Source organism: Zea mays, chromosome 2 (genome assembly GCF_902167145.1).
Source record: "Zea mays cultivar B73 chromosome 2, Zm-B73-REFERENCE-NAM-5.0, whole genome shotgun sequence".
In the NCBI taxonomy this organism is placed as follows: Eukaryota; Viridiplantae; Streptophyta; class Magnoliopsida; order Poales; family Poaceae; genus Zea; species Zea mays.
Genome location: NC_050097.1, coordinates 28,214,211 through 28,234,439, shown reverse-complemented (window position 1 = coordinate 28,234,439; position 20,229 = coordinate 28,214,211). Strand labels below are relative to the sequence as shown.

The 20,229-nt window shown below is 46.8% G+C and overlaps 3 protein-coding genes, 1 non-coding gene and 1 pseudogene across 4 annotated transcripts; 2 read left to right on the top strand and 3 right to left on the bottom strand.

Moving 5' to 3' along the window:
• Window positions 1–2,696: 2,696 nt before the first annotated feature.
• LOC103646189 (putative GEM-like protein 8) lies at window positions 2,697–4,270 on the bottom strand. Its single transcript, XM_008670911.4, has 3 exons — window positions 3,769–4,270; window positions 3,587–3,646; window positions 2,697–3,437 (listed from the first exon to the last, which is right to left on the bottom strand). Exons 1-3 carry the CDS (start codon window positions 4,037–4,039, stop codon window positions 2,947–2,949), a joined length of 822 nt encoding a protein of 273 aa, XP_008669133.1. The 5' UTR covers window positions 4,040–4,270; the 3' UTR covers window positions 2,697–2,946.
• Window positions 4,271–6,733: 2,463 nt separating this feature from the next.
• LOC100281316 (FIP1) lies at window positions 6,734–7,998 on the bottom strand. Its single transcript, NM_001367962.1, has 2 exons — window positions 7,644–7,998; window positions 6,734–7,513 (listed from the first exon to the last, which is right to left on the bottom strand). Exons 1-2 carry the CDS (start codon window positions 7,822–7,824, stop codon window positions 7,044–7,046), a joined length of 651 nt encoding a protein of 216 aa, NP_001354891.1. The 5' UTR covers window positions 7,825–7,998; the 3' UTR covers window positions 6,734–7,043.
• Window positions 7,999–11,597: 3,599 nt separating this feature from the next.
• TRNAA-UGC (transfer RNA alanine (anticodon UGC)) lies at window positions 11,598–11,670 on the top strand. Its single transcript has one exon. It is a non-coding gene; the product is annotated as a tRNA-Ala (tRNA).
• Window positions 11,671–15,048: 3,378 nt separating this feature from the next.
• On the top strand, window positions 15,049–19,133 carry LOC100192509 (uncharacterized). Its single transcript, NM_001308359.1, has 12 exons — window positions 15,049–15,217; window positions 15,696–15,828; window positions 16,062–16,356; window positions 16,492–16,563; window positions 16,665–16,723; window positions 16,816–16,951; window positions 17,132–17,228; window positions 17,326–17,392; window positions 17,817–18,005; window positions 18,163–18,317; window positions 18,449–18,550; window positions 18,641–19,133. The coding sequence occupies exons 3-12, from the start codon at window positions 16,104–16,106 to the stop codon at window positions 18,750–18,752; spliced, it is 1,242 nt and encodes a 413-aa protein (NP_001295288.1). The 5' UTR covers window positions 15,049–15,217; window positions 15,696–15,828; window positions 16,062–16,103; the 3' UTR covers window positions 18,753–19,133.
• Window positions 18,876–20,006, bottom strand: LOC109943981 (uncharacterized; annotated as a pseudogene).
• Between the last annotated feature and the right edge of the window lie 223 nt (window positions 20,007–20,229).

The following is a 20,229-nucleotide window of genomic DNA, read 5'->3' as shown; positions in this document are numbered from 1 at the left end:
GGTAGTTTTCCGTTGTGAATGACTCATTGCCATTGTCAACTTCAGAGAACTCGTTCTCAAGTTCAGTCCATAGACCCTTGGCGGAGGCAAAACCAGAGTACACGTCAAATAAGCGGTTCGACAAGACGTTCAGCAGACGAGACAAGCATGCCTCATTGGCTTCGTCCCACTTGGCCTTCTCCGCAAGTGCGGCGGCCTTCGCTGCATCATCAGAATCATCTGATGCAGCCTGGGGAACAGCCGATGTCACTACCCAAAATAATTTTAGGTCAGTGAGCCACATGCGAGTCTTAATCTGCCAGCGCTTAAAGCTAGCGTCGTCGAACGCTTTAGGCTTAATGACATCAGAACTGGAGGCCATAATAGGAATTGGTTTTCTGGATTGTTGTAAATTTAGAGAAATAAGTGACATGCTTCCTTCATATTTAAATAGATTAAATATTCTAATTCCGAATAAAATAATCATATAACTCAGATAAATACCATATGAAATTATAGCAGCAATGAACAGTAGCAATTCTAAGACATGTAAACATGTAAAATAGCTACACAGGTCCATTTCAAAATTAAACATGGCTTGCAGATGAAGAAGGCAGATTAAACAAATAAACATAATTGTTTATCTTAAACTATTGCTCTCAAAGTAGCGGGTTGCTGTAATAAACAGCCCTCCAACGCTAAAAGGTGATCAGAGATCCTCGACTAACGTGACAGTCCTATCTTACCAAATCAGGGTTTTAGAACAAATATTATGAGCCTAGAAATCAAGCATGAATATTAAGATCAAAACAGTGTGCATAAGAATTAAGGAACAATAATGAACTTAAATAATCAGCTTGCACAATAGTAAGAAATAACTAGGCACAAATAATATCAATGCTGAAAATAACAACACACTAAAACCCAGACTGTCACGTCGTCTCACTACACCGCTATCATCATCGAGCAATCAAATCCGCCCACAAATTGTGCAATCACACCCAAGTAAATAATACTAGCAGATTGCACAAAATTACTCAATAAATAAAGCGAGGCAACGGGTAACTCACAGCACGTAGATTGTCTACGTGGGAAGACCAGCTCAGCGAACACAAGGTTCTGTCCCAGAAAACCAATTCCGCCGCCCACGTCCGGACCTGCACGGTGGGAGGTTGACGGAGATACTAGAGCCGCTGCCGGAGCCGAGGGAGACGTCCACGGCACCGGCCCGAGAAGAGGAACACCGCGCAGCAGGGAGCCCAAGCACCAGGCCACGGTGGACAGAGACCAGAGAATCAACCGCAGCACACACGCGCACTGGTGAAGCAATAGAGCACCGGAGAGCCTCACTGCGCACGAGCAGCACAACCTCCGTGGAGCAGCCACTGGTGGAGCAGTGGATCGAGCGAGTTGCGATTGAAACAGTGAGTGAGAGAAGAACAGAGAACCAGCTTCTCTCCCGTGGAGCGCCAGCCAGGGGAACAAGCCTCCATATATGGAGCCGAGAGGAGGAGGAGCAACCATATCGCGAGAGCTCCGGCAGGATACGCCGCCCAGATCGGAACAACACAAGCTGCCGCCGCCACAGGCCCCCTGGCCGCTTGCCTCCTGCGTAAGGCACGACGTGCCCTACCTTTTGTTACCAGTCGGCTGCCCTGCTGGGCTGCTCGGCCCAACCGGCCTGGTAGCGGCCCAGCGGGTGGCCATTTCTCCTTTTTTTTAATTTCATTTCTCATATTTTCAATAAAGAAAATAAAGGGAAAATCCCTTCAAATGAACAGCATGGGTTACCCGCGGGTTTGATCTCTAATATACTTGTTCTTCTCATAATCAATAAGTATCGTAATGATTAATGATATCATGATCCAAAATCTATGTAATGAACAACGAGTTCATGATTTGGTATAAAAATTATTAGTAAAGAGAATGAAATATAAATAATAAGTTGTATAATTAAGTAACCTTGCACTAAGTTATCTATCCACCACATATATAACGCTAGTAAAAACTATAATAGCAAGCAAGCAACACTCTCACCGACTACTGATACATTAACCGATTGATAAAAAATACGAAGTAAATAAGGAATAACAAGTTTATTGTTCGTTTATAAAATAAAATGATAATATGCACTAGGTTTGGTCGGGTTTAAAAAACCCACGGGTTCACGGGTTTGGGTACTATAGGAACAAACCCGTACCCATAAACCCGTCGGGTATAGATTTATGCCCATTAACAAACCCATGGGTATGAAAATTGACCCAAACCCGTACCCTAATGGGGTAAAAACCCATCGGGTTTCGGGTACCCATTGTCATCTCTAGTGCCACCCGTAGAAAGAGTCAAAGAGATAATTAAGGCCCCCTTTGTTTTGGCTCCTTAAGCAGCTCCTTCATTGGCTTCTCCTAATTTTCAACCAAACGAGATGCTTCTTAAAAGGCTTCTCCTTAAAAAGAGGAGGGAGCTGGGAGTGAAGCACGGAGCTACAAAAACTTTTTGTAGCTTCTTCGGCTCCTCTAACCTATTGTGATCCCACATTTACCTGTTAACCAATGAATAAAAAGAAGTTGTATAGAGAGCTGTTTTGCCAAACATTTTAGAGAAGCAACCACTGCCAAAGCTAGTGAAGCCAATTCCTAGAGCCACAATCGGAGCCAACACAGGTGGAGCCCAACCAAAGAGGGTCTAAACTATCAGGAACATACTGAACTACTCAGTTAAACAAGATGGGCAAATGGTTAATTTATCGGTCCATATACTACTAAGTACAATGAAAGCGACCACTTTGGAACAACACGGATGTTGGTCCAATATCGTACGCGGAAGGAACTCGATTGCACCGACCCTAAATTAGACAGGGCAATCCTAGCTACGGCTGCTTGGCAACAAAAGACGGCGAAGCAAGCCCATAACATCCTCTCTCTTCACATCGTGCCGACATGGCAGCCCAGCCCATAACATCCTCATTCATTGCGTCTGCACCTCCGAGACGGCCTGCTGCATGCACCTGCACGACCTCTGGAAGCTGACGAAGCCCATGAACCAGAACTCGAAGCCGTCCACGGTGGCGACGTGGACGTACTTCTCCTCCGGCCGGTGGACGTTCTCGCTGGGCCGCACCCTGCGGATCCTCCGGAGCGGGACGACCACCTTGTAGGTGACCCGCGCCGTGCCGCGCACGACCCCGGCCGGGGAGGAGGAGGAGGTGACGACGGTGACGGGGCGGTCGCTGCGGAAGGCCACCTTCCTGGTGGAGACGAAGAGCATGCCGGCGATGGGCCCGCCGGTGGTGTAGATGTAGCACTGCAGCGCCTTGAGCAGCCGCTCCCCCTGCTTGTCGTCGTCGGCGGCGGAGAAGGCCTGGCGGAACACGCGCTCCACCCCGCCGGCCTGCAGGATCCGCGCGCCCAGGCTCAGCTTCCCCTTCACCGTCTCCGACAGCTTCGGGCCCAAGGTCACTGCACCGTATATATATACGACGTACGTACCAGTTCATCATATATCAGCGGTACGTCCATTGGATGAAGACGATCGAAGAAGGAAGTCATAATACATATGATATGATCACGGAGCGGACAGAGGAGTGCTAGCTAGCTAGCTAACTCACCATGCTCTCTGAAGCCTTGCGCCCTTCTGCTCAGCTTGCTCACCCAGTGGTTGCTGCTGCCTGCAGAAGCACATGCATGCATGCATGCATCATCAGTAAACTTTCAAGTGCCCTTTATTATTAACCTTAATTACAGCATGTACACGGTACGAGCTAGACGATCGTTGACGACCAAGACTTACTGTGCTTGTAGCCGAAAGACGCGTAAGGGCTGGGGTGCGTGAACGAGACAGCAAGGTGATCGGCGTCGACGTCGCCGCCCTTGCTGAAGGACGACGGATCCCTGGACGCCTCCTCCTCTATCCCGTACGCCTTGGAGATGACCGGGACCCCGATGACATGGCCGCTGCTCGACTTCTTCATCATGGCTAGTTCTACACTTCTAGAGCCGTGCCTTAGCGTGCAAGGAATAATCGCGGATTGGTACCGGAGTGCAGCTGCCGAGGGCGCCATTTATTATAGAGGGCGCCGGCGCCGGAAGTGGAACATCCTTTGGGGGGGTTTGGGCTTTTGGCAAAGGCAGTGGATTTGTGGAGTCAGCAGCCGTGCCGGGCGAGTCACCAGCGGCTCAGAAAAGCCGCAGTCCACGTTCGCCTAAAGCAAGCCGTAGACCCTCCTCCCTCTCTGTCTCCCTTCCATTCCGCCTAGCCTAGGAATGGTCGAACGGAGAGAGCACCCGGCCATTTGGAGGCCGCCAGGTGCAAACGATTCTGGATTTTTCTATGGGATCCGGAGCCCCCCGCGGCGTGGGGGGGACTCGCCGGCGCTGCCGCTTTCCGAGAAACGCCCCATGTGCCTGCACATTCTCGCTCGCCCCCCGGGACAGCGTCCCTCTCCCTCCCCCGTCCAAGTCACCACGAGCCCAGACGTGACTGCCTCACCTAACCGCCCGGGGCACTGTTGGCATGCGCATATGGCTGCAGCGCCGTCCTTGTACACCGCACCGACCCGGCGACGGCAGCCCGGCACCTTTGCCGTTTCTGGACGCCGCGGAGGGATGGCGCGCCGCGCGCGTGCACAGTGCGTTGCTGCGTTGTCAGACGGGCGAAAGAAAGCCTATGCTCTTGGATGCACCCGCTCTGACATGATTATCAGACAAGCGGATCTGCAGGTGGCCTCCTGTCCTCTCCTCCCGTTTCAGCGTCGCCATCGTATCCCCGCCGTGCCATACGTGTCGACGCAGAGACGGTGACGTTGCCGACTCGCCGGGTGGCCGACCATGTCGTCCTTCCAAGAAGGGAGGAATGACACTAGTGCCATGTCCACGTTTCTGAATATATTTTTTTTTAAAAAAAAAGAAAAGGTGCTGTTGTATTACAAGTAGCGTTACCTAGCAGTAACCTAACATCTCTGATTATGTAACTCAACCAGTTCGAGCTTTCAGCGTATGCTCAACTGGCCAACTAAGAAACGGACACGACCATGCATGCCCGCTACAAAAGGTGCTGCTTGATTCCTGGGGCAAAAAATAAAAACAAAAATAACGCAACGTTACTTTCAACTTTTAGTTATTTGGTTCGCGAATGAGAAAAAAAAAAGTCATGAAGGACCTAAAACATAAAGGTACGTTTATACTACGTACCAAATAATAATATACAGCAAACTACTAGTAGCATTTCAGCAGTTCAGACCCTAAAAGTAGAGCACTGGCACGCACCGAACCAATGTCCAATATATATACAGGATGAAAACGAACCGGAAATGACCCCCAAATCAAAGGCTCCTTTATATGCCAAAGTGGCATGCATCATCACACTTTCTTTATGCCCACAGGCCAATCAGCATAGCTGGTGGCTGGTGCTTCGCTGTTAAGGCCTGGCATTGCGTTATTTATTGATTGATTAGTAGGCTGCCTCTCAGGAGGTTCGACTTTCTACTTTCTACTGGCGATCGAGAGTCCCGCTTAAATTAAAAGCGGTATACATGCATGCATGGCGAAAGAAAACCAAAAGCACCCGTTATAATTCCTGCGGAAATCATAGGTTGGGATCTAATCATCCGCCAAAAGATATTCTTGTAAGGTCTCATCGAACTTAATCATATATATAGACTGTTCAATGTTGCAAGTTACGTACGCCTGCAACATCGCGCGCGGTGGTTTAGGGACAGCCGGACAGGAGGGCGCCGCCTGCTGGCTGCATTTGATCCTCCATCGATGGATGAATATACTGTTTGTCTTTTTACTAGTATATATATATATATATATATATATATATATATATATGATGTTTTTTCATGCTTTCGGTTTAGTGTTTAGGGTTTAGGGTTTAAGGTGATCCGTGGATACTATTAGATACTTCAAGTATCTTTTTGGGTACCTAACAACATATCATGTTAGTTTTCTATCCTAATATATTGTAAATTTGGAGGAAAAAAAACAAATAAAAAACAAAGCAGCTAACAAATATACTCAAATAAATTCGCTCAAATGAGAATTGGGTGATAAGTAGTATGTGATAGTAGGTACATACCTCTACAACTACACCATCCATGATTGACGGACTGAGGAAGACGACAAGGGTGGATGAACAAAAACAATCAAAATTTCTTTCAAAATGGCCATTATCCTAAATGACCCTTTATTAGATCTGCGAGGAACAATTGCATTATCTCTTCAGTTTTCATTTCAAGTCCTGGGTTCGATCTAGCTGAAGTAGTTGTTTTTCTAAGCTTTTCTGCTGTTGAGATCTACAGTGTATATAGAGAATCGATTCTCTGCTGTGTTAATCGTTCCTCTGTACACTGGTCGACCCTTTAGGTTTTTGCTTCTCACTTGTGGGATTTTATTGGTAGAATTGGGCAATAATTTGAAGCAGTTCTTTGTGTTGCTTTCCATGTTTCACTCTTTTAGCATATGCTTATGGAATGCACGGGTTTCTAAGCTTTTGTGAAACGTATGGGGTCGACCATTGCATTTGGGGAAAACAAAGACAAGCAGATAAAGGAAAAACACTAAGCTGGTATTGAAGTTTTCCCTTCTTCTGTTGTATCTCCACGGTGATCCTGAGAGGACACTTAATTAGAACCTCTAGTAGGTTTAACTAATCAGGTTACAATAAGAAATAGCATCCATCCATCCATCCGTTGAGGTATGCAGAACAGCAAACGAACACAAGTGGAGGAACCAGTACGATTGCTGGCACAAAGTAAAAGAATTGACACAATTTATTTTGTCGCACAAATACTTTGTGCCTGTTTTTCATTCCACATGTAAACTTCAGACGAGCCGCTTTTACCTTGGCACCGTAGAAGATTTACTCAACATCACCAATTACGTAATTAATCTAATACTTCTTCTCCTATACATTCGGTATACCGGACTTGCTCAAATGCCAAAAACGCCAAGCAATCCATCAAGAAAACTGAACCCTACTACATATGCACACAGATGATGCAGACCACAAATTAAGCACAACGCGAGGCCGCCGAACAGGGGTCGGCGAACGTTCGCCTCAGGTCATTGCGCCTGCGCCTGCTTGATGGCCTTCTCCAGTTCGTGCAGGGACACCTGGTACCTGACGAAGCCCATGAACCAGAACACGAAGCCGTCGTCCGTGACGACCTGCACGTACTTCTGTTCCGGCCGGTCCTTGTTCCCGCCCGGCGTGGCCGTCTTGACCCTGCCCAGCGGGATGGAGACCTTGTACGGCACCCGCACCAGCACCACCGTGCCGCGCTTGGGAGAGGTCAGCGCCAGCGAGCGGTCGCTCCGGAACGCGATCCTCTCCGTGGACACGAAGAGCGTGCCGGCGATCGGGCCGGCGGTGGTGGACAGGTAGCACTGCGAGGCCCTGAGGAGCCTCTCGCCCTTGCCGACGACGGAGAACCACCGGCGGAACGCCTTCTCCACGCCGCCTGCCCGGAGGATCCTCGCCCCCAGCGACAGCTTGCCCCTCACGGTCTCGTACAGGTTTGGCCCCAGAGCCACTGCACATGTCATCATCGAGCAAAAAAGCACGCGTTCAGTCTCAGATGCAGAGCTGGATTCAACGTGGACAGGGACGGAGAAGATGACATCAGCCATCCGTGATTTGGTTGGAGAGAAGAACTCACTCACCGTGTTCTTTCAGGCCTTGAGCGACCCTGTCCCCGGTCGTCCAGCCGGACTTTGCAGCCCGTCCCGCGGCGGCTGCGTTCCTGGCGGCGCCTTTGCTGGAGAAATCCGGCTCCTCGATGCCGAAGGCCCTGTTGTTCACTGGGATCCCGATCACATGCTCGCGTCCTGCCTTCTTCTCCATCTCTTCTTGGATCCGCCTGACCGATCGAGAGGTGGCGAGGAACCCAAGACTTCTCCTTGTTGCTTGCCGAATTCGCGGCTGAGCTTCCGGCCTCTGTGCGATCGAGGTGGTTGCTAGCTAGCTAGCTGCTGCTGTGCGTGGTGGCTGGTGGGTTGTTAGTTGCTCGAGCTCCGTGCTCCAAATGGGAGGAGGAGGGTGTCTTTTATAAGCTGGGAACCTGTCAATGACCCATATTTTTTTTTTGGGTACGGTGTTCACAACGATCAAAAGCTGGGTTCCTATCCATTACCCGATCGCTTTAGAATGGAACAGTCATCATCCCCCTATGAGGATGAAAGAAGATTTCCCCCAGGTGCAGTTGGACCCCTACCTAAATCCGTCCTCCTGCATGTGCAAGGCGACCTCTGCTACTCCGTGTTCATGCGCCATGAGTGGCATCCACGCATGCAGACTGTGGTATATATTCATAGCATATCCACCCAACATGTTACGTGGCATGCAGTTTGGGACCCGAAATATCTACGGGAGTAAAATTCACCATCGATCCCTAAATTTAACCATCCATTCATGTCCTTGTGGTCCTCAAACTTTCAAATGCTAATAACTATGGATTCTTAGACTTGGTTAATTGTGTGTCATTCCAGTTCATGAACTTTCAAAATGATCACCGTCGCTCTCTAAACTTGGCTAGCTAGTGGTATCATTTAGGGGGTTGGTGTGATAGTTGGAACGTGTAAACTAGATCAGGCACTAGTATATTTAGGGGGTGTTTTGGTATTCTGATCGCCCGCTTGCCCTAGATGTCGTGTCATTTTCTATCATAAAGTCGCGAGCTCAGACAACACATCTCCTTGCTTGCGCTGGCGCCTGGCTGATTCAAAGCTCCTCGTGCGGTGTTGGAGAGTTCTTGATAGGGCGAGAGGCTTTTAGTAGCTTGCGTTGTCAGCGGTGATGCGATCCCGCATGTACGCCAGCTAGGTCGTCTGATTTAGATTATTGACGTTTCCCTTTCAGGGTCATCGACCAGAATTCATGGTGGTTTGGGGTTTCACAGGGTCAAAATGGGTTGATTCGGCTCTATATCGAGCGGTCGAGCCCAAGTTGAAGCTGTTGCGGCGAAAGGACATGGCGCCAGGTAAAGGGCGGGAAACGAGGCTATGGCGCTATGCACGTCAGTTGTCTCTTTTGCTACGTTCAATTCCTGAATTAATGGGTAAATGATTTGGATATAGGGGAAACGCGGATGCACATGGTGTCAGTATATATGCCATCAAAATGGTCCATGCACGCGGCTCGTCCAAGATTAGAACAAACCGCTGGGTATTACAACGTGTGCTAAATTTGAATAGTAGTATTTCAACTAAAGATATACACTTTTAGAGAGAGAGGCTTTCTTGTATTTGCGCAACTTTTTATCCGCTTTCCATTTTTTAGTGTTTTGATGGTATCGCTTGTTGAGCCTCCTGCAGTCCTACCTGCTTGGTGTATCATTTTCTTGCAATTCTGATTAAAAAAGGTGACTATATTTAGAATTGCATGTCTTTGAAGACGAGGCACCAAACAGGTAGGATTGTAGTAAGTTTGACAAAAAGAAGCCGCCACTAAAGGGTAATATTATCGGAAATCAGTTTTGTAGTATTGACATTTCACTATGCGGCACGATTTCTAACTATTCTTAAAAGAACTGAAACCGATTATATTTTGCTAACGCACCCTAAAAACAATGTTACCTAATATTCAATGCAAATCATTTTTTAAAAGTTTAGCTAGATTTATACCCACAAATAACTCTAGCAATATATGAATAACTAACTAGTATTTAGGGGATGTTTGAATGTACTAGAACTAGTAGTTAGCTGCTAAAATTAGCCGAGACATCCAAACAGTCTAGCTAATTTTCAGTTATTAGCTACTTTTATTAAATTAGTTAATAGTTAGCTAGCTAATTTCACTAATAATTTTTAGCCAACTAACTATTATCACTAGTGCATTCAAACACCCTCTTAATTAAGTTAGAAACATTTTAATTTCTGAGAAAGGGAAAATGACGATATTTGTGGCACGGAGAGAATACTTGTTTTCCCGCACTTCGTTTGTTATGTTAGCGCAAATTCTGAGCTTGCTAAAATATCGGGAGCGCAACCAACTAATTAAATGTTAATGGAAAATGGTTAATTAGCTTATTTAACTGTTTGAGTCATTTCTATAGCGATATAAGCTAGGGTACGTGTATGAAGATCGCAAGACGCAACCGCTTCTCTCTGCTTTGATCTCTGTTTTTCCCTTGAACAGTGGAGTATGGGCGAGGCCGCAAGGACGAGGATACTGCTAAAAGACGAGCAAGATTTCAGCAAGAAAGGCCCTTCCCCACACTCTGGAGTGCACAAAGAAAAGGACTCGGCAAACAATTTTTTTTTAAAAAAAAGGCCGATGAGTCCGCCAAGATGTGACGAAGATGCTCACTTGAGATCCATAAAAGCCACGAATCCGTGCACCGACAAGACTGACCAACAAACAAGCGTAGTACGTGGTGTGATTGTGTGAACCAAGCTAATAAGGGCATGTACAGTGGGTGTTTTAAGTTGTGTCTTACAGTGTGTCTAAGGGGGGTGAATGTAAAAAAACTCAAGACACGTATCTTGACGAAGACACAGTGTCTTAGCTCTATGTTCGAGACAGGAGACTAGCTGATTGGTCACTTTAATTTATTGAATGCTCTGATTGGTACAATGAATATCGTAAGACACATGTTTTAGACATGACCACTGTATTATGTCGTGTTTTAGTTGTATCTTGTACTTAGAGTACCGTGCAGCAGTATCAGGGTTGTACATGCCCTAATGGCGATCAGAAAACTCCCAACCAAAACCGTGTCCCAGCTAATTTTTTGTACAGGCCGGCTGGCGCGTTCGTGGCACTCGCAGCCGCGGTGCACTGGCATGCCGACACTTGTGGCGCCCTCCGGGCTTCCTGCGCCGACAAGGGAGTAGGACGGGGGAAAAAAAGATGGATCACAGGATGGGCGGTAGTGACGTTGATCGCGCAAATCCTTCGCTCGTTTTGAAGGATGAACCTGCCGAGTTGGTTTCTAGCTTGCTGCGCACTGCTTTATTTTATATTTTTAGTTGTTTTTGTGGCAATATTTCGCGATGGATCGGAGAACGTAGGATTTTTTTTTTTGCTGATTTGTTTTTTGTTTTTTTGGGTTGATCCTTTCCTTGGTTCAGATGGCGGCACTACTGACTGATCACTAAGTCAGCGTTTACATTGAAGCAAAGTGAACAACAGTTTTTTTTTATGCTCGTTTTTAGAACAGCACAGATTTCAACCTCTTTTTAGCAAAGAAGCCTCAAACCCGATTATTGTAATAAGTTGTGCATAACCAAAAACGTTTTTCGCATTATCAGTAACCAGCACAGATACTAAAATGGTCGAAAGGAACTGCAGTTCCTTCGACTCTACATCTTCCATGACTTCACCAAACTCTCCTTTCGGTCGTCAATAAAAAGGTCTGGACCGGAGCCAAATGCCAATGTGTCAGACTTACAAATAGTTAGTAAGGATTTGTTTTTTTTTTCCGACAGAGAAAGAAATAGAGGCCGGAAGGGACATTCAGCCCATTTGTGAATCGATTGGACTGACGTTGCTCTCTATTGGACCTAAAGAGGATATCTCTTCCGAGTTATCGTATGGGCTAGCGCATCAGCCAGCTGCTGGCCCATTTGGGGTTGTTTTTACTATACATAATATAATAAACTTAAATTTAACAAATAGGGGATGTAGCTCAAATGGTAGAGCGCTCGCTTTGCATGCGAGAGGCACGGGGTTCGATCCCCCGCATCTCCATCTTTATTTTTTTATCCTTTCAGGCCTCTGAATTTCCTTTATAGTCCTAGCAGGACAGACCCAGATCCGGTTAAAATTACTAGTTGTCTCTGGTTAATAAAAGAGGTGAGCATTCTAGTAGTAATTTGATTGAACAGGACGCCATGACGGTTCACTGAAATCGGAAGGTTTTGCAAAGGAACATACTATCGTGCTTTCAACAACACTCTATAACCGTAGACCATTTCCACAAACCAATATGTGTATTTTTTTTATGCACTTTGTTATTACCCATACGCACCGGAGGTCCATCACACATCACAAAATTGTTCCGAAAAAAGTACATCTTGTTAGTATACATATTATATCGATCATATTATCACACAAGTCATCCGGACCAAGATATCACAAAGAAATATATTTACTGCTACACTACTATTTCCAGTACGTGGCTACGATAATGAATTAAGGGGGTATTTGGTTTCTAGGGACTAATGTTTAGTCCCTTCATTTTATTCTTTTTTTAGTCTATACATTGCTGAATATAGAAACTAAAATAAAGTTTTAGTTTCTATATTTATCAATTTTTGAACTAAAATGGAATAAAATGTAGGGACTAAATATTAGTCTCTAGAAACCAAACACCCTCTAAGGCGTCCGAACTCTAACAAGAGCTGGTAATGACCACAGCGACTAGCACTAGCAGCTACTAGCCCTACTGTGTACCGCAAGCAGCTGCCGTGGGCGTCTGGCTGGCATCCATATCTGCGCCGAGTGCGGTGGCCATATCAACGCTCGCCACTTGGGACTGCGGGTGTAGCATGCAAGTCAACATACGCTGCGGCTCAATTCTCACATGAAAGCGCACGCCGCCGGTGGAAACTCGACCGCTGGGGTCGCGCCAGTTCGTGAGCATGGCAAGGCTCTCGCCGAGGCAACGCAATCAGTTTGCAGCTGTTCATAACAATATAATACCTGACGCACTGTTGGGTCGCAATTATTGGGCAGGGGAAATTCTATGCACTGTTGGTGCCGTCCACAATCTTTTGGAAGCACGTACCGTAGTATATGAGCTGATGAAGCGACTAACCGCAAGAGGGAAGGATGTGATGCCATCCACAATCTTAATTTGTTCGCCTTTTTGGACGGACAGGAGATGGCTTTAATTTGTGGATCATCCACCCACCGCGCGCCTCCAGCGGAAAAGCCATGAAAAAAGAGCTCTTGCACTTGCAGCACGCGCGGAGTTCTAGCGTGGAGTTTTGGCAAGCAACTTGAGGTCGATCTGTTGGCCCTAACCATTTTATGGAATGTATATGCAATTATGCATGCGCTTATTATATTAAAGTAGCTAGAAAGACAGTCCAGGGTGCCATGCACAGCAGCAAGCTCACGTATTACGCATAGCACGGCCTAGCTTGCTCCCTTTTTGTGGTCACGCGCGTACATGCTTAACTCTAGTCTAGCTAGATCCCGTAGCCTAAACTTTGTTTTGAAGCTAAGGGTGCGCAGGCGATCGATGCTTATCCAGAAACGGGGAAGGTCTATCTGCCGCCGCCTTTCCGCTTTCGGCAGGAAGGTGCATGACACCCATGTTGATGTAAATGCAACGGCGGACGACAATTATTACTATATATAATTCAGTAGACTCTCTATTACCTTCTCTATATTACTCGATCCATATTTCAAACTATACTCAAACAGTATAATCTAAATTATAAAACAGTAATAAATGGAGGTTCTATCTATCAATATCTGTGGTCTTGGACTCTCTATTACGTTTACATCGCTGTATTATGAGCCGAGCGGTAGAAGGGTGGGTGCATGCATTTGCAAGAACGACAACAACCAAAAGCCGCCTGACACACACACGCACACCTTGCTTTGACGCACAAGCTAGTGTGTAGCATCTGCGGCAGATACGCGCGGGGATCGGGAGCGCATCAGCACCGCATGTGCGCAGCGCAGATTTGCTGCAACCGTACCGTCTGCCCTCAAGAATCCGTGAGACAAATTAAAATGCATTGCCAGCGTCCATTCGCTCAGGTCCCAAGGGGTTAAGAGCTAGCCCATACGCGCTCACGCTGTTAATCACTCTGACCCGTTACTGTGCGTGACTAATTAATAATAGAACAATAACATGTTTGGTTTCAAGAATGAGATAGTCTATCATCTTCTCACTTTCTTGTTTGATTTTGTGGAATGCATTTTCTCACTTTTTTGTTGAATTTGTGGAATGGAAGGAGTGTATCCTATCACCATTTCATTTCTCGTAGGCTAATAATTACTGATAATATCATAAATGAGTTTATTTTACTAAATTTATATAATGGATTCATGATGCACTATGTCAAATAGAATAGATTGGTTTTTTATACGAATTAACCAAACAGCTTCCTAATAAGTGGCTCGATCACCATGAGGGCCCCTTATTATGCTTCGACATTTAGGGCGTGTTTGGTGTGGCGCCTAAGCCGCCACACCGCGCCACACTTTTAAGCCATATGTGTGGCGGTCGATTTAGGCGCCACACCTGAGGCTTAAAAGTGTGGCGCGGTGTGGCGACTTAGACGCCACACCAAACACGCCTTTAGTAAGACCGCGAAAACGCTCCAAACAAAGGCGTAGCGATCCTATGAGTCTATGATGAGGGGGTGGCCGCCGCGCTTATTTTTTAATCTGATCCGGAGGGGTTAAGCAAGCGGGTGTGTTCATGTCGTCATGCCGTGATCCAGCGCTGGGAGTTAATTAGTTGTTGCGCGGACGTCGATCGGGTAGGAGGACTGCTTCAACACGTACCAAAAGCACAGTGCTCTCCGTACCGTACGCACTCGTACGTCATCTACGCTAGCTCGTTCCAATCAAACTCGGAACCACACAGGCCAGAGAACCAAACAAACGCATAAGGAACGAGTCCTCCCTCCGTCGTCCCAGTGCAAAAGTGGAACTTTGTTTCGCCGCCCGACCGAATTTTGCTAGCTGCATGCTCCGCTCCGCGATTCTCCAGAGCCCGAAGAAGACGTAGAAGAAATGTCCGCCTGCCTTACACTCCGGTCAAGTCTTTCTTGCGTTGCGTTGCGTCGACTCTCCAGTTCTTTGAGGGCATCTGGTTTATCCTATTCTATCATATCCTATCATATCATATACTCCGAATTTCCCGACCGATCGGCACAGCCATACAGGTGTCTGGACAAGCGGTTGAGCCTTGGTAGTTCACGTGATAGGCGGCCGGTCGTGCAAGCGGGGAGATCACAGGTTTGTGCCGCAGCCCGCAGGCATGACCGCATGACTCACCACGAGATCTTTTCCTCGCGAGTTTCCGTGCCGCTGACCAGCTGTGCGCCTGCCTCATAATTGATAGACACAGGTCATCTCATCAACCCTGTAGGCCTCTCCCTTCTTCTGCTCTCCCTCCCTTCTCAAGGCTTCCTCCTGCAGTCCAGCTCACCAGGACCAGGAGGAACAAAGAAGTTGCATCGAACACAGCTGAGTTCCTCCCTCTTCCCTGAAATGCGCCCGGCAGCTAGAAAGGAGCAGCTAGCGGGCGGGCTGCCCATACGTCGTTGAGGTGAGGGATTAGTTCGTTGGTTCTCTTCCTCCGGATTTTTTTTTTCTGCTCGATGCCACAATCTCCGAAACAGCTTTCCGATTCAGCGAACTCCAACGCGCGTTTCGATATACGGCGGTGGATCGGAGGCGTCTCTTCTCCGGCCGGTGATGCATTGCTTTGCTCGGCCTACTGCTTGCTGCTCATGGTGGTAGCACTAGCAGCTAGCGCCAGGCACTCGCGCCCAGCGTTTTCTTTACGGCACAACTTGCGGCCGATTTCCAAACACACACACACGCAAACGTCTTTTCTGGGCGAAAAGTATGCCGGTTGGCCGTACATTACGCCAAGTTGCGCTACGGTTCCGATGCTGATTACTGGTCCTGGTCCCCCACCACCGCGAACGTCTACAGGATAAGACCAGTCGCCTCTCGCTCCGTTCCGCTCGCTTGTGTTGTCCTTGTCCGTTGTGCGTGCTTTGTGCTGCGCGCGCGTGCAGCACCGCGGAGACGGCCGGGAGCAGGGGGGGCGGGAGGGATAGTGGCGGCCTCTGCTGCTGCTGGTCGAGGCTTCGATTCCGGGCGGGGGCTGGTGGTCTCGAGAATCCCGGAGGGAAGGGAGCGAGCGCAAAGGTGAGAGTTGGGAGAAGGAACATTTCTCTCTTCAAACCCGTTTGTATGCCTAGGAAGAAGGAACAAAAAAAAAAAGGAATTCCAAAACCCTCTTTTTCTTCGTGGTATCTTCTGGTTCTGCCGTGAATTCTTCGTGTGCGGCGAAGCTCTTTCTTCTTCGCTGTTTTTTTTTTGTGTGTGTGTGTGTCTGTTGTTGTGTTCCTGATGTCGTGGTGAATTCGTCATGCCTGCAGATAGATACCTAAGCGGGCCGCTTCCGCTGCACAGCCACAGGCATGGGGTGCGGGGCGTCGAGCCACAAGGACGCCGGGGCGCGCCGGAGACGGCCTGGGAGCGTCGGCGACGTGGTCGTTTTCCTCCCGGGCCTCCGGGTGCCGAGGGCCGTCGACTTCGCCCAGGCGCTCGGCGGCTGCCTGGCCAGGGCTATAGTCGAGCGGCTGTCGGCTCTGAGGTCGCGGGTCGTCGAGATGGCAATGCAAGAATCGGCGGCGGCGCTCAAGCCCAGGCGGAAGGCGGCTGCACGGCACGGTGTGTGTAGGCCACTGGAGAAGGGGGCGGTGTGGTACAGCGCCTGGATGGATTGGTATACCTAGCTTTGTCTTGCAAGCTGAGGGCTCTCTCGCTGCTGACCTGGGCCCGCCGGTTTGCTTTCTCTGTGTGCAGGGTCTAGTACAGCCAATCTTCTACAGGCCCTCGAAGACTACTTGCCAGTTCTGCTGGGACTAGCACAACAAGGTGAGGAATAGCTGCTGCAATAATGTGGTGGGTGGTTGGTTTGCTCTTGTTTCTTTTCACAGTTCTGTTGTTCTTATTCGCCCGTTCTGTAAAACGTGCAGGTAGCGTCTTGAGACACAAAGTGCAGTTCACCTGGAGTAACCAAGAGGATAATGCTGAGGTATGTGTGTCCAGCCATGGATTCCGTGAACTCGCTGCTGTTTTGTTGCTCGAAATCAGCTATATGTAAATTCATCAGCTTTTCAATCTCAGGAGACAGCCATTTCAGATGTCTGGTACGAGGTGCTGTCCGTGCTGCACTTGATGGCCATGGTCTGCTTGCTGCAGGCCAACACCCTGCTTCTCCCAAGGTCATACGGCGATGGCTACGCCCCAAGAGTTTCTGAAGGTACTACAGCTGTTAGCTGTAGATGAATCCAAAGCGTTGTCGGTCTGGAGACTGTTGTGTCCAAGTTTCCTTTATTTAAATTAAGCCACTGAAAGATGCTAACAATTTGTCATGTGTTCAAGTACTTCTGTCTATAGTGCTCATGCGCTGACAAGACCACATACTTCCAATGTGCTACAGAGAGTAGACGGGCCACTGTTGATGTCTTCTTGAAGGCAGCTGGATACCTAGACTGCGCAATTCGTCATGTACTTCCGAAGATGCCACTGGAACTAAGGTTTTGTTACTCTTGAGCAACTTCCTAGCGTTGTTAGGCTTCGCTTCAAATTTGAAGACAACTACTGAAACATTCCCCTTTGACATGTGGATTACAGGAGACAACTTCCAGTCGACCTGGCTGAAGGAAATCTCAAAGCTCTAAGCCTGCAAGCCTTGGGTCAGGTACTGTTTTCTCAACTCTGCAAACTGGATTACCTAATTTTCATAACTTCTCAAATGGTGTCATAGTTTTAATCAACAGTTCATTTGATTTGATGATTTTCCCCCTATAAGAGAACACACAAGACTTGCTTATAACTCAATTTTCAACGAATCTGCACTAGTGCCAGGGTGAAATTTTTTAACAATATATATTACCTATTAGTGCTGAAGCAACAAATGTAGGTTTCAATTTTGAACAGCACACACTTTGTACTACTTGAGTTGCAAATTTGCTTTGAAAAGCATAAGAAACCTATCATCAACATTCTATCAACACTTTATCACATCTGTTACGTTAGTCCTATTACATCTGCTTTTGCTAGCCACTAAATTTGATATTAGGCATTTCACTTTTATTCTGAACATTGGTATTCTTCTTTCTTAGGGGGTTGACATGCAGCTCGGCTTGGCTATTGATAGTCCAAAGGCCACTTTAGCAGTCAAAAGGCGCTTAGCCTGTGAGATGGTCAAATATTGGCAACAAGTTCAAGAGAGCATTCCAGAGCTTCCAGTCTCTGATGGATGGGGAAAAAAGCACCGGCTATTTGTAAAGTGGAAGTATGTTGAAGCCAAGGTATATAAGCTATGCCACTATTATCATTCTCTTTAATAAGCTGTAAATTCTTGTCTAAATAAAACAGGCTAAATTTTCTCCAGATGATGTAATTCTCTAATGTTTAATCTTTTAAGCATTTCTACTGCATGGCATCTATTTTACATGTTTATCTCAGGCTGCAGCATACTATTTCCACGGTTTGATTCTTGACGAGGGAAATACCGAGAAATCCCATGGAATGGCAATAGCTGCACTACAAGCTTCAGAAGAATTTCTGAAAGAAAGCAAAATGGTTTCGGAAGCCTTCCATGCAACTCCTCCAACATCGAGGCAAGATTTCCCCTCATACTTAACTATTCACCACATATTATTGGTGCTTGATAATCTTCTTGAGGAACATATGTTGCTATGAGTTGTAACAATAGTCAGGGAGACTGAACTCCATACCTGTAACTTTGCAGGAGTCCGAATGCATTCGGAACAGCAAAATATCTGTTTGACAAGATCCCAAGAGATGCTTCCAGCAAGGTCCGAATCAAACAGGACCTGTATACTCAAGAAAAGTAAGAACCTTCAGAAAAAAAGTGCTCGCAACAAACATACTAGAATCGTGAACCTCATGAGCTGATGTGCGTATTTTGGGAAATTTGCAGGGTCATTGGAGCACCACCCCCATTACCAGATTTTGCATTGGCGCTAACACCTGAAGATTATGATCTTCCTCCACTAGATCCACTTTGGAACAAAGAAGATACACACCATTAAGTGTCTATACAGCAGATTGGTTGCTTCTGGCAAAAAATTGGCTCTGGAGAGAAAGGAGGACCAAGATCTACCATGTCAAAGGTCGAACATGGTAACAAATGAAGTGTACAAAATATTTTCAAACAAAATTACATGTCAACAAAATTAAGCAAGGCTTGAAGATAATCTGAAGAGCTCTGTACAGGCAATTTTCTTCTGACAAGGGAAATGATATGTCAAAGGGTTCATTGATCATTGTCGATCCTGATTCCTGATGCTTTTATTTTTTCAACAACAGATTTTCAGCATTCGAAATGGAACTGGAATCAGCCTCTGATCGAAGTGGAAACCTTTTTTTAGTCGTAAACATTTACATTGGCACCTTAAAATATACTCTGGAACAATCAGTCTCAGCTGAACAGTTTATAATACATGAACTAGCTAAAGTACAGACATGCCCAAACCTTAGGCACCACAGTACATTCTGAATGACTTTTGGCAGTATCAAATGTACGTGAAGCCAGTAAGCCACCGCCGCCACCCCTGCGAAGCCTGCAGCAACACTAGAGGCAAAAGGGGATATAGGGCCTGCTTCTTCTAGATTACTCAAAACTGGCAAAAGATTAGGATAAACTAAAAAAATGTTACTTCACAAAGTTACCGTGCTGTCCCTATCATTACTTCAAATCAATTTCGCTAGCATCATTCCATACCTAGGTTCAGGGCTCATATTAACTGCCTTCCAGGTGAACATCGCTGTGCGTAGGAATTGCCAAATAGAAAAAAAAAACATAGCACCAAATACAGTCTCGAGCTATCTGATCTGAGCCCTCTCCAAAGAGCACCCCATCCTTCAAGCAATATCACTCTAGAAGGTAGATGCACATCAGACGGCAATGGGGGTTTCCCAGAGCCAGTAAGCATCCATGGGTGCTGTTTCAGAGCACCCAACATGTCGGGATGCTTGGAGAAAGATCAGATAAAAGGCCCGCCGTGTTGTTCCACACCGTTATATCAAGAACATACCCAGCAACAGTTGAAAACCACTGGAAATGATCCTTAACAACATTTGCAGGGCCCATAGCTTTTGAAGGAATCACAAAACTAACTAGCTTTCGAAGTTTGAAAAGTTCAAATGGTGTGCAGAAAACAGTCTCTACAGCACCAGCAACTATGCCAGCCAACATAGCCTCAGAATAATAGACATAGTTGTCCTCCCTTCCATCTGCCAAGACATATACAAGAGTCAAGACAACGGTCATTTGCCATATATTTCACCATAAGTTAGACGGATGAAAATTTAAGTGTCGCCAATAATACTAGAAATTATAGTCCATCCAGGAACAAACTTATGTTACCATAGGCAGATTAAATCATCAGAATGTAAATTAAACTGTCAGGAAATGAATGCCATTCAAAATGAACCGCTTTTTGCAGTCATGAAGCAAAATAAAAGACAACGTGACACAACTTCAGAGGTAAGATTTAGACATGCAAT

Excerpts from the sequence above, each read along its gene's own strand:
- LOC100192509 (NM_001308359.1), top strand. The coding sequence starts at position 16,104 with ATGGGGTGCGGGGCGTCGAGCCACAAGGACGCCGGGGCGCGCCGGAGA. Across the intron at positions 16,564-16,664 it reads GCTGGGACTAGCACAACAAG|GTAGCGTCTTGAGACACAAA; the intron begins GTGAGGAATAGC and ends TAAAACGTGCAG. Across the intron at positions 16,952-17,131 it reads CGCCCCAAGAGTTTCTGAAG|AGAGTAGACGGGCCACTGTT; the intron begins GTACTACAGCTG and ends AATGTGCTACAG.
- LOC100281316 (NM_001367962.1), bottom strand. The coding sequence starts at position 7,824 with ATGGAGAAGAAGGCAGGACGCGAGCATGTGATCGGGATCCCAGTGAAC. Across the intron at positions 7,514-7,643 it reads TCAAGGCCTGAAAGAACACG|TGGCTCTGGGGCCAAACCTG; the intron begins GTGAGTGAGTTC and ends TGACATGTGCAG.
- LOC103646189 (XM_008670911.4), bottom strand. The coding sequence starts at position 4,039 with ATGGCGCCCTCGGCAGCTGCACTCCGGTACCAATCCGCGATTATTCCT. Across the intron at positions 3,647-3,768 it reads GTCTTTCGGCTACAAGCACA|GCAGCAGCAACCACTGGGTG; the intron begins GTAAGTCTTGGT and ends GTGCTTCTGCAG. Across the intron at positions 3,438-3,586 it reads GCAAGGCTTCAGAGAGCATG|TGACCTTGGGCCCGAAGCTG; the intron begins GTGAGTTAGCTA and ends TATACGGTGCAG.